The 13702-nt window shown below is 51.1% G+C and overlaps 1 protein-coding gene across 2 annotated transcripts; it reads left to right on the top strand.

Annotated features, from left to right (window-relative positions):
- The first annotated feature begins 2601 nt into the window (after positions 1–2601).
- On the top strand, positions 2602–13398 carry znf410 (zinc finger protein 410). Of its 2 annotated transcripts, none has more exons than XM_042338036.1 (11): positions 2602–2687; positions 4066–4171; positions 4759–4809; positions 5911–6040; positions 8457–8798; positions 9338–9491; positions 10160–10341; positions 11029–11118; positions 11402–11524; positions 12126–12269; positions 12902–13398. In XM_042338036.1, exons 2-11 carry the CDS (start codon positions 4163–4165, stop codon positions 13042–13044), a joined length of 1368 nt encoding a protein of 455 aa, XP_042193970.1. In that variant the 5' UTR covers positions 2602–2687; positions 4066–4162; the 3' UTR covers positions 13045–13398. The 2 variants fall into 2 exon arrangements, with proteins under 2 accessions (XP_042193970.1, XP_042193969.1); XM_042338035.1 differs by having other exon boundaries at positions 8457–8804.
- The last annotated feature ends 304 nt before the right edge of the window (positions 13399–13702 follow it).

Here is a 13702-nt window from a genome sequence, read left to right as displayed (position 1 = left end):
TAGTTGTGGTTTTGGTTTTGGAGGGATTATTATTAGGCTCTGTGTAGAGTAAGGAAACTTGCCCAAGGTTTGGCCCTGACCCCCCGGGGATTGATCTCAGGTCTCTCCAAAACCAAAACCAATAATAAATTGGTCATTTTCAATCTACGACTGTTTGTGGGACATTGCTGTGCGCAATTGGCTGCCGCGTTCGCCCACAAATATACAGTCACTTCACTTTACAGTCTATTCTGTGAAGCGCTTTGGGACGTCTGGAAGACGTGATGAGGCGCTGTATCAAATGCAAGGATTATTATTATTATTATTACAGTTACGTACTTACACAGTCAGTGCATTTAAGTTATCTGTCCTTTTTTTAAGCCAGAAAGTGATTTATTCCAAAACACACACATACACACACATACACAACACAAATACACACACACACACAAATACACACACATATACACACAGATACACACACATACACACAACACCCACACACAAACATACACACACACAAATACACATACATACACACATACATACACATACACACAAACACACACACATACAGACATATACACACACACACTCGCCCTGAAGCTGAGAACGCGTTTTGAGAGCGGTTTGTGCGGAGGTTCCCTCAGGGCCGCCGTTGGGGGGGGAGGGGGGGGGGGGGAGGGGCGGGGGGGGGTACAGGGCTCTGTGACGTGTGTGTCCGCGGCCCCGGACCCGCCCCCTTCACCGCGTCACCGCCGCCACCACCACCACCACCGGCCGTCCCGACCGTCCACACTCACACACACACACACCCCCACACCCACACACTCACACACACACACCCCCACACACACACCCACAGACACACACCCCCACACACACCCACAGACACACACACACACCCACACACACCCCCCCCCACACACACACACACACCCCCACACACACACCCCCACACCCACACACTCACACACACACACCCCCACACACACACCCACAGACACACACCCCCACACACACCCACAGACACACACACACACCCACACACACCCCCCACACACACACACACACACCCCCACACACACACACACACCCCCCCACACACACACACACACACCCCACACACACACACACACCCCCACACACACACACTCACACACCCCCACACACACACACTCACACACACACACACACACACACACACACACAGACACCCACACACACAGACACACACACACACACACAACACACACACCCACACACACCCCCACACACACCCCCACACACACACACACACAGACACACACACCCCCCACACACACCCCCACACATACACACACACACCCCCCCCCCACACACACACACAGACACACACACACCCCCACACACACCCCCCCCCACACACACACACACACAACCACACACACACACACACCCACACACACCCCCACACACACTCACACACACACACACCCCCACACACACACACACACACACACACACCCCCCCACACACACCCCCACACATACACACACACCCACACACACACACACACAGACACACACACCCCCCCACACACACCCCCACACATACACACACACCCACACACACACACACACAGACACACACACCCCCCCACACACACCCTCACACATACACACACACACACCCCCCCCACACACAGACACACACACACCCCCACACACACCCCCCACACACACACACACACAACCACCCACACACACACCCACACACACACACACACACCCACAGACACACACACCCCCACACCCCCACACCCACACACCCCCCCCCCCACACACACACCCACACACACACACACACACACACCCACAGACACACACCCCCCCCCACACACCCCCCCCCCCACACACACACACACACACACCCACAGACACACACACCCCCCCCCCACACACACACACACACACACACAGACACACACACCCCCACACACACACCCCCCACACACACACACACACACACCCCCACACACACCCCCCCCACACATACACACACACACCCCCACCCGGGCACAGCGCTCACTCGCTCACTAACTCACACCCTCAGTCACTCACACACTCACTCAGTCACTCACACACTCACTCACACCCTCAATCACTCACATACTCACTCAGTCACTCACACACTCACTCACACCCTCAGTCACTCACATACTCACTCAGTCACTCACACACTCACTCACACCCTCAGTCACTCACATACTCACTCAGTCACTCACACACTCACTCACACCCTCAGTCACTCACATACTCACTCAGTCACTCACACACTCACTCACACCCTCATAGACAAAGACTCACACACTCACTCATTCATACACTCACTCACACACTCACTCATTCATACACTCACTCATACACTCACACACTCATTCACTCACACACACACTCATTCACTCATACACTCACACACACACTCATACACTCACACACTCACTCATACACTCACTCACACACTCATACACTCACTCACACACTCATACCCTCCCTCACACACTCATACACTCACTCATACACTCACTCATTAACTCATACCCTCCCTCACACACTCATACCCTCACTCACACACTCACTCATACCCTCACTCCCTCACACCCTCACTCACTCCCTCACACAGGAGGCCGTGGGGTCAGGAGGAACTGCCCACTTTCCACTGCAGCTGTGAGTCCCCCTCCCCCCCAGAGCTGCCAATGTAGCATGTGTTATTATGATTATTATTATTAATATGTTGGTTATCTGCCCCAACTTCACCCCTCCCCCCCCCCCCCCCCCACCCACCCCTTGACCCTTACCCGCTGCAGTGTTCAACATGCCTCAAGTATTGTGTGGGTAGAGAAGAGTTTGGGGATTATTTTGTTGTGGCTCTCAAATGTGACTTGTAGTTGAAACTTTTTTTTTCGCTCCAAATCCACTTTGTTTTCGTGTGTTTTTTTGGGGGGAGTGGGGTGGGGGGAGAGCTAATGGCAAAGTCCCAGCTGTGTGTGTGTGAGTGAGTGTGAGTGAGTGTGTTTTTAAGGTACGCGCAGAGATGCCGTACAATAGAGAGAGTGCAATGATCTGATTGTGAGCTTCCAGGAAGAGGAGAGTTCTTCCCCTTTTTTTTGGGGGGGGGGAAGGGGGAAAAGGCATTTGGCAAATCAAGGAGTCCAGTGGCTCGAGGACTCGCCTCGCAAGCAAGAGACCTCGGATCGATTCCCAGCAGGGCAAAACCTTGGGAAGTTTCCTTACTCCACACGCCGGATAATAATCCCTCAAGAAAACAATAATAAATTGGTCATTTTCAATCCACGACTGTTTGTGGGACAGTTGCTGCGCGCAATTGGCTGCCGCGTTTCGCCCACAAACATACAGTCAGTTCACTTTACAGTCTATTCTGTGAAGCGCTCTGAGACGGCGAGAAGACGTGAAAAGCGCTATATCAAATGCAAGGATTCTTTTTTTATTTTAAATCTTTATTTTGACAAATTTTCCCTCTTTAGGGTCTTTCGAGATTTTAACCACGCGCACGCGCACACATGTTTGGGGACCATCCCAAGTGTGTCTATAAATTCACAGCCATTCACAGCAATTACTTGTGAAGAGCTTCGAGACATTTTTGAAGTTATAGGCATTGCGTTAAGTGCACTTGACATAGTGCCTATAATTTATTATTTACCCAGCAACACAGTGAGAAGTGTCCCGACAGGTGGATAGCTCTGTGAAAGTTATGATTGCTATGCAGGAAACTCCTGATAGCTCGTCAATCCAAGAGGAAAGAGCTCAGTGACGAGTTATCAGGAATGGCGAGTTAGGCATATGTATAAATACATCAGTAAATGGTGATTTAAGTGCCGTGTTTCGCCCACAAAATAACCAGTCAATCCGCTTTACAGTATATCTTGTGAAGGCGCTTTGGGACACCTCAATGACGAGGTAAGGCGCTGTATCAAATGTAAGGATTATTATTAAAATTATTATTATCTGTGCGGTGGCACCTGTCTCTTTCTGCCGTCTATGTGGCCACATTTTCCTGATAACTTGTCCTTTTTTTTTACTCTAGCAATGATGCACCGGGGGGAGGTGGAATACCAGGAGAGCTTGTTCGTGTGGAGACGTCTTGTCAAGTAAAAGCAGAGAGAGAAAAAAGGTTTCCTCGTATGAACAAGGTACAAAATATACAGTCACTCCACTCTACAATATATCCTGTAAAGCGCTTTGAGATGTCTCGACGACATGATGAGGTGCTATATCAAATGCAACGATTATTATTGTTACTATTATTAGCTCCCTCGATCACCTACACTTCACCAGACCACACGTGCCAATTATTACTCCTGTAGCTTAGTGGTTAGAGCACTTGCCTCGCAAGCGAGAGGACCCGGGTTTGTTTCCCGGGCAGCGCGAAATGTTGGGCAAGTTTCCTTATTCCACACGCCTCTCTTTACCGAGCAGTGACTATGAATCCGGTTGTTAGTTGATTGACAGAACACTTTACTGAGGGTAATAGTCCCTTCACAAATAATAATCGTGTGGTCACTCAATTAACGACTGTTTGTGGGACGCTGCTGTGCGTAATTGGCTGCCACGTTTCGCCCACAAAATACAGTCAACTCACTTGACAGTATATTGTGTGAAGCGCTTTGAGACTTCTCGAGACGTGATGAGACGCCATGTCACGTGCAAGAATTATTATTATTACTGCGATCCTTTGACCTGTGACAACCCTATAAAAATGCAGGACATTTCTTTACAGACGTCAGTGGCTGAATCTATGTTGTCGGATGAGTTGCAGTCCAGGCCTGAGGTAGGAAGAGCCATTTGTGTCAGCTTGTGTCAGAGTTTCCGGTTTGCTATGAAGGCTTCACTGTGTTCTCTCTCTCCCTGCTGTGCAGTTCATATTGATGTGGTGCTGAGAGAAGGGTGGAACCTTCTATATCCTCCTGTCGCCGCACCCCCCCGCCCCCCCCCGCTTCCCCCCACCTCCCACAAAGTAGTCATATTTCATCTGTGAGCCCCAACACCTAGCGTTTGTCAAATCCTAACGTGTTCGATTGCTGGAGGGAAACCTTAGGCAAGTTTTCTTAACTCCACACACCTCTGTTTACCTACAGTAAGTAGGAACCCGGTTGTTAGTCGATTGGTGGATTGCTTTCCGAGGGTAATAGTCCCTTCAACGAAAAGAAAATTTGATCACTCAATCCACGACTGTTTGTGGGACACTGATGTGCGCAATTGGCTCCCGCATTTCACCCACAAAATACACAGTCACTCCACTTTACAAGATAAAGGGAAGGCACTACATGCAAGGGTTATTATTATTAATACACGGTGGTCCAATGGCAAGCGATGTGGTTTTAGGTGGTTAGACTCCAGCAGTTACCCCAACGCACACTCTGGGATCCCCAAGCCTTGACTCTTGCCAACCTGTGCCTAACACTCTCCGGAATTAGGTAAGTAGGATACATCCCTCCAGGGATAGAGTGTGTGCATTCCATTCCAATACACAAGAAATACTGCATAGGAATATAGGAACAGGACTAGGCCATTCAGCCCCTCGAGCCTGTTCTGCCATTCTGTAAGATCATGACTGATCCGTACCTCAACTCCGATTACCTGACATTGCCCCGTATCGATTAATACTCTGACCCAATAGCATATTAGGTGGGATGCATGGAACTTTCACCCGCTCTCTTGCCACCTTCAAGTCCCATCTAAACACCTTCCTCTTCGAACGAGCCTTCGGCCACCCTCCCACCCCCACCCGCCCCTGGCCTACACTCCTCCTGACCCTAACTCCCAGTTCGGGTCAAAAAACCCCGGACAGTCTTTCCGAGGTGAAGGGCGCTATGCAAGTGTAACTTGTTGAAGTTGTTGCTCTCTTCACGGGTCCGGTTTCTATCCCCAGCTCCTGGTCCAGTTTGTCCAGAACACCTTCATACCCTTGGGAGAAGGACTGGAGGAGCCGGTCTCCATAGCCCCACAATCTCTCCCTCTGCCCAGTCGCAGTGCATTCCGCAACCAAGCACCAGCCTCAGGTAAGGAGAACGTAACTTACTCAGAAACTGGGCAGGGAGAGAAGGTGGTGGTGGTGGGGTTGGGGGGGAGACACACACACAGTTATTTCTCTTACGTGATTTGCATGGTGCCATGTGTAAACTGTGTGTTTAAAAAATATACTATATTTGTGACTTGTGTGACCACAACTCCCTCCCCCCACTTGCAATCTCAGGCCTCCTGCCCCCTCCTTCCATGTTGTTGAGAGCGGTAGTGGTTAGCACACTTGCCTTGCAAGCGAGAGGACCTGGGTTCGATTCCCGGGCGAGGAGAAACCCTAGCCAAGTTTCCTTACTCCACACGCCTGTTTACCTAATAAGTAGGAACCCGGTTGTTAGACGCTACGCAGATCACTTTCCGGGGGTAATAAACTATTTAATAATAATAATAACAATTAGGTCAATCAAACCGCAACACTGCTGTGCGCAATTGGCTGTCGCCTTTTGCCCACGGAATAGTCAATTCACTTCACAGTATATTTTGCAAAGTGCTTCAAGACATCTCAACGACGTGATAATATCAAACACAAGGATTATTATTAATACAAAATGTTTGTATAAAACACACAAATTCAGAGTGAGAAATGTGACACAACAACAACAACTTGCATTTATATAGCGCCCTCCCCGCAGTGTAGCGTCTCAGAACGCTTAACAGTGGGGGAGTTTGACTCCGAGCCGGGGTGGGAGAGGTGACCGTAAGCACGATTGGAAAAGGGGGAGAGAGGGGAATTGAGGGAGAGTGTTCCAGAGTTTCGGGGCGTAGTAGCTGAAAATCCCATCTCCGATGATGGGGCGGAGGGTGCGAGGGACGAGCAGGAGGCCGGTGCCAGTCAAGCGAAGGCGCTGGGTGTTGGATTGGGCAGTGAGGAGGTCGGAGAGGTAGGGAGGTGCCACAGAGTGCATGGATTTGAACACGAGTGTAAGGATCTTGAAGTCGATCTGTTTGGTGATGTGGAGCCAGTGGAGCCTGGGCCAGAACTGGTGAGATATGGGTACGGAGTTTGTTCCGGGTCAGTGTGCGGGCGGCAGAGTTCTGAATGAGCTGGAAGTTTTGAATGGCGGAGCTGGGGAGACCGGCGAGGAGTGCGTTTGAATAATCCAGGCAGGAGGTGACAAACACATGCACAAGGGTTTCGGCTGCATTTGGGGTAAGGTACAATCGGAGGCGGGCAATGTGGCGGAGGTTGAAGAAGGCGGTCCAGGACAGGGACTGAATGTGGGGGAGGAAGGACATCTACTTCTGCTTCTCCTCCAGCTGTCAGCTTGTCTGACGGACATCAATGTCTGGATGGGCATAAATTTCCTGCAGCTGAACGTTCAAACTCTTCGGCTCCTGTCAATGTCTTCTTTCCTGTGGGTCCGAACTCCTCAGCCTCCCTGGCTCTCCCTCAAACTCGTCTAGATTGCGCTCTGGTTTGGTGAGTGTGAGGGAAAGGCTGAGGAAGTTGAGGAGGTCAGATCCGCAGGAATGAAGATGTTGACGGGAGCCAAGGAGGATGGCTTCTGTCTTGTCCGCATTCAGCTATAGGGAAGTTTACGGTCATCCAGGCCCTGATGTCTGCCAGACAAGATGATAGAACATCGGTGGACATGGAGTTGGTACTGGAGGAGGCAAAGTAGATTTGTTTGTCATCCACATACACGTGGAAGTTTGCCCTGTGTCTGCGGGGTAAAATTCTTCACGTTAACTGACAACAAAAGCAACAACAACTTGCTTTTATATAGCAACCATCTCGCTGGATGGCGTCTCGGAGCGCTGACAACTGTCACTGCACGCGTCGCGTATTAAATGGATACATTAAGTGGTGTGGGGCGCCTCCCTGCGTGAGGGGCGCTACGTAGATCGTCGTCGTCGTTGTTGTTGGATTGTGTTCCTGAGACATCTGCTGTGTTGTAGCGTCAGAATCAATCTGAACTTGGGGGCCTTATCGGTGGAATTCAGCCTCTGCGTTGAGTCAGTTGTCCCCAGCTTGATTGAGTGAGATCTAATGCCGAGCCCTCTCTCCTCCCGCGACTATAATGCCGCATTGTTAAGATCGTCAGCCTCGAAGCCTCGCGCCCACGCACGCAATAACCATTGACAGGCTCAGTATTGTACTGCGCAGCTCACAGTCGGGTGAATGGGGGTGGGGGAGTGATGGAGGTTGAATAAGAAGCCTTGCAGTTGCCGGGTGCCAAAAGGCAACAACATACTGCAGATGCTGGAAATCTGTAATAAGCTCAGGAGTCGCTGGGAACACTCAGCGGGTCAGGCAGCACCTATAGAGAGAGGACAGTGAGTTACCGTTTCAGGTCGATGACGTTTGAGTTCTGACGAAAAGTCATTGACCGGAAACTGGTTGAAACCTCGGGCTTCTTTTACCAAGTAAATTCTCATGTTCTTATGTCTACTTAGGTGGGAGCCCGGCATCCAAGCCCTCGGCACCGGCTAGCCAGTTGGTGGTGCAGGATACCGGGAACGCCGAGCCCAGCGATGGGACAGGGGATTACGGAGCTGGGAATGCCGAGCCCAGTGACGGGACAGGGAACACCGAGGTCAAGGATGGGGCTGGGAATGACGAACCCAGGGATGGGGCTGGGAACGCTGAACACAGGGATGGGGGTGGGAATGCCGGAGCTGGGAACGCCGAGCGCAGGGAAGGAGCAGCCCCGCTGTACCTGCGGATTCAGGAACTGGCTCACGACAGCCTGGTGGCCGCTACCAGAGCCCAGCTGGCAAGGGACGTGGGGGAACCGGGTAACGGTACAGCTCTGCCCCCACTCCCCCCCCCCCCACACACACACACACACGCCCATCCTCCAACCACCCACACACACGCATCCCCCACCCACACACACACACACACACGCCCATCCTCCAACCACCCACACACACGCATCCCCCACCCACACACGCACACATCCCCATTCCTCCCACCCACAACCCCCCCAACACACACACGTCCTCACCCCCCCTCCACACACATACATCCTCACTTCTGCCCCCACACACATCCCCACCCACGCCCCCACACACACAGCTCAGTTGCCCCCCACCGCACACACATATCCTCACCCCGCGCACACACACATTCCCACACACGCACACGCACATTCCACACACACACATAGGAAAATTTGTGAAGTGCCCCCCTTGTGTTTGGCTGCTAAGTGCCGCCCCCTCAGGATAAAGAACCCACGTCCTCTCTCTCTTGCGAGGCGAGCGCACTGACCACTACGATACGGGGCTCCGACAGTAACATTATTATGGACTTCTTATTGCTACGTTGTTCGCAGGGGAACCTCTGCACAGCTGCTGCAGGAAGGAGGGCAAACCTGAGCCAAGTCCTGGCCCTCAGCGCAACGAGAAAACCCTGAGATGCAGCTACGAGGGCTGCAGCCGGACTTTCCTGTGGCACGCTCACCTCAAATACCACCTCAAAACACACAGGTCAGTGCCACAGGGATTTTAAGAGTCACCTGGGGGATTGACAAGGTAATAGGAATCTCCCTCCAGTAGAAGGATCCAATAAGAGGATATAGCGCCTTATCGTGTCGTTGAGACATCTCAAAGCACTCACACTGTAAAGTGGATCGACTGTATTTTTTGTGAGCGAAACACAGCAGCCGGTTTGAGCACAGCAGTGTCCCACAAACAGCCGTGGAGCGAATGACTTAATTTTATGTGAGGGATTGTTGGCCAGGACACCGGGAGAGAGAAACGTTTGTCCTGTCCGCTCCCTCCACTCAGCGCGCTCCAGCCTGCTTCATGTCCCCCACGCCCAGCCCAGCCCGCCCCACCATCGGCGGTCGGACATTCAGCCTCTCTGCCCCTACCCTTTGGAACTCCATCCCGCAGTCCCTTCACCCTGTCCCCTCCCTCCCTCGCCTCCTCCAAGGCCCATCTCAAGACCCTCCTCTTCGATCAGACCTTCGATCACCCTTCTACCCCCTCCCTCCCTGCTCTCCACCCCTCCTGATCCCAATCCCAAGCTCGGGTGCAAATCCCTGACTTTCCAGCGCCTTGGGACGTCCTCCCGACATGAAAGGCGCTGTGTAAATGTCATTTGTTGCTGTTGTTGCTGTTGAGTGAATCCCTGTGTCTCGCTGGTCACTAAGGAACGACCGATCTTACACCTGCCCAAAGGAAGGGTGCGGGAAGAGTTTTTATGTGCTGCAGAGGCTGAAGGTCCACATGAGAACACACAACGGGGAGAAACCTTTCATCTGCCCTGAGGATGAGTGTGGAAAGAAATTCACCACAGCCGGGAATCTGAAGAACCACATCCGGATACATTCTGGTAAAGATAATACTAATAATAATAATCCTTGCATTTGACATAACGCCTTATCATCTCACTGAGACGTCTCAAAGCACTTCACAGAATATGTTGTAAAGTGAATGGACTGTGTTTTTTTCTGGACGAAACGCGGCAGCCAATTGCACACAGCAGCGTCCCCACAAACAGTCGTGGATTTCCTGACCACATTTTAATTTAATTTTGGAGGGATTATTACCCCCGGAAAGCGATCTGCTAATCAACTAACAACCGGGTTCCTACTTAATGCTAGGTAAACAGAGGTGCGTGGAGTAAGGAAACTTGCCTATCGAACCCGGGTCCTCTCACTTGTGAGACGAGTGATCTAACCATTACTTAATTGTATTCAGTACAAGTGTTTAACTATATTTAGAGGTCCAGAGGATTGGCGTGTGTGAGTGAGTGAGCGCCATCATTTTCGTGATAGATGATAATCCCTCGCCATGTTCGGTGAAACATTTTCCGTAACATGGATGGAGTGAGGAGGACGTCACTGTAGAAGACATTGTTACACTCGACCTGCAACAGAAAATAAAAATTCACTGCAAGGAAAAAAATACACAGGTGGGTGGGGGAGTAACAGGACTTTGTGGACGCCCTCGACAATGAATCAATCCTCCGTGCTTTGTCCTGTCTGACCTAACGTGCCTCCCCTCATTTTATCTTCAGGAGAAAAGCCATTCGTTTGTGAGGCTCGAAACTGCCGACGCTCCTTCACAGAGTACTCCAGTCTCCGCAAGCACATGGTGGTGCACTCAGGTAATGAGGCGTGCCTTCAACAACAACAACAGATTGCATCGCTATGGCGCCTTTCACGTCGGGCGCATGTCTGGTTCTTCGTCTGACTGTGTGTGAGACACTGCTGTGCGCAATTGGCTGCTGCGTTTCGCCCACAAAATACACAGTCAATCTACATTACAGTATATTCCGCGAAGCACTTTGAGACGTCTCAACGCAATATATCAAATGCTAGGATTATTATCATTATTATTATCATTATACCCATCCCGTGACTAAGACCATTGACCTGTTTTGATTGAAGGGGAGAAACCTTATCGGTGTAACATTTGCGAAAAGACTTTCTCTCAGAGCGGGAGCAGGAACGTACATCTGCGAAAATATCACAATATCTTGTTGGCCTTTGGAGACCAGGAGGACGCTCCAGGTATGTGTCTTGACGGGCAGTGGCGCTTCATTGTAACACAACGGTTGTGGTGTTGGCGGGGGAGAGTGCGGGGGGAATTGATTCCCAACCACGGGTATAACCGAGCACCAGCCTGGCACAGTGGTGGCACACCTCGCCTTTGAGTCGGAAGGAACATGGGAATCATTCAGCCCTTCGAGCCTGTTCTGCCATTCTATTAGATCATTGCTGATCTGTACCTCAACTCCAATTCCAACTCACAACTCCAAAGAAGGTTGTGGGTTCAAGCCCCGTGTCAGGACTTGGAATCGTATCGTCTTGGCTGATGCTCCAACGCAGCGCTGAGGGAGGCGCTGCATTCTCGGAGGTGCCATCCTGCAGATGAGACGTTAAACCGAGGTCCCGTCTGTCTGATGGACATTAAAGATCCCAAGGGCAGGCAGTTACTCCTGTCTGTCTCACAATCCCCTCCCGCTGTCATCCCGGTAAAATGATCATTTGACTCCTGCAAAAAAATCAATGTACTTGACATTTAATTGCTTTGAGTCAGTTAACAATGGTTGAGGCCTTTTTAAGAACGCAAGTTCTTTCTCTGTTGACCTATCTCTCTTGTATCTCGAAGCCAACCTGTTTCCTGAGGCCGGGGCATTAAGCGAGGCTGTGACAGTAGCTGGTCTTTCAGAGGCTCCAGGGCCTGTAGCAGAACAAGCTAGACTGGAGCTCCAGCCTCTAGTGTTGCCGCCTGGTATCCTGGGAGCAGAGCAGGGTGAGTGTCCAGCTCAAACCTGACTGACCTATTTGTATTGTGCGTAATGATCCTCAATCCACGATGCTGGTGGGCGTCTAACACAGGCGGAAACCCATCACTGTGCTTAAGAGTATCCAAACCAAACCAAGAGCTCCATGAATCCCACCTGCACATGGAAATCCCAGAGACAGATTGTTGGAATGGAACTCGCGCTCTCTCTCTCTCTCTCCCTGGAGGGACACATCCTGCTTCCCTAATTTCAGAAAGTATTATGCGCAGGTTGGTAAGAGCCAGGGGTTGGGGATCCCAGAGTGTGCATTGGGGTAACTGCTGGAGTCTAACCAGCTAAAACCGCAGCTTGCCACAGATATCGCTGTCTGGCAAGCTTTTCCGCAGCTTGTCCAGCTAGGACCATCCTACCCGTTAGGGGTTTGGCTTGCAAAACAGGAGCTGAGTGGGATGACTCCCTGCCCCCAGTGACTGGTCAAACGTTAACACAACTGGAAAAAGAGAACGGAGTTTCTCCAGATTCCTGGCCAACAATCCCTCAGATATATTGATTGTTTGCCCCACGGCATATGTTTGAATTAAAAACTGGTTACGTTCTATTTTCCTCTCTCCCCTCCCTCCCTCCCCCTCTCCCGCCCCAGAGGTATTACCGGAGAATTTGCCCTCGGTCTCCAACACGACAGCTACAGCCTCGGTGGTAGTCGTCCCGCAGCCACATCACCTCGTCACCATATCCACCGCGGGTCACTCGTACGAGGAAGTGGTCACTGTGCTGCTGCAGTGATCGGAGACGCACTTATCTCTTCCGTTTGACGCCTCTTCCACCGGAACAACGGAAGACAGAATAGCCCCACGTGGAACGCTCGACCAGTCATCTCTCCGCTACCCTCCCTCCCTCCTTTCCTTCCTCCACACCCCAATCAGATGTCGGAGATTCGTCTCGAAGAGGTTTAATCGAACGATCAGACCAACCTCCTTATGGACAAAACAAGCAACGAATCAGTCTACTCAGCGATTGAGGTCTTTGTCTCTTTAGCATCAGGTTTGCTCTCTATGCAAGATCTTCGCGTCCATTGCAGTGTTACATGATTTAACTTTTTTTTAGTCATCCACAAATCCTGGCACACACACACACAGAAACCCATTGCCATGCTTAAGAGACTCCGCGCCAAACTACTGAGAGTTCCACATGTGCACGATTTGTGTTTGTCAGACAGTGAAGTGCACACTGTCTCCCTGTAGGTGGTGCGTACAAGGTCTCCTGGAGAATATAGGTGCAGATTTACAAGGTATTACTGACTTGGAGGAGGGGGTGGACCCTAACATGACATTGTCTACCTGGTAGGGTGGTCCCAACCATTTGGCTGCCGAGGGCCGGATGCCCTATTCGAGAAACCACAGGCCACACAAGCAATATATTTGTGTTTTGCTTCCAGAAACAT

Source organism: Callorhinchus milii, unplaced genomic scaffold (genome assembly GCF_018977255.1).
Source record: "Callorhinchus milii isolate IMCB2004 unplaced genomic scaffold, IMCB_Cmil_1.0 Scaffold9, whole genome shotgun sequence".
Lineage (NCBI taxonomy): Eukaryota > Metazoa > Chordata > Chondrichthyes > Chimaeriformes > Callorhinchidae > Callorhinchus > Callorhinchus milii.
This window is presented reverse-complemented; position numbering and strand designations above follow the sequence as displayed.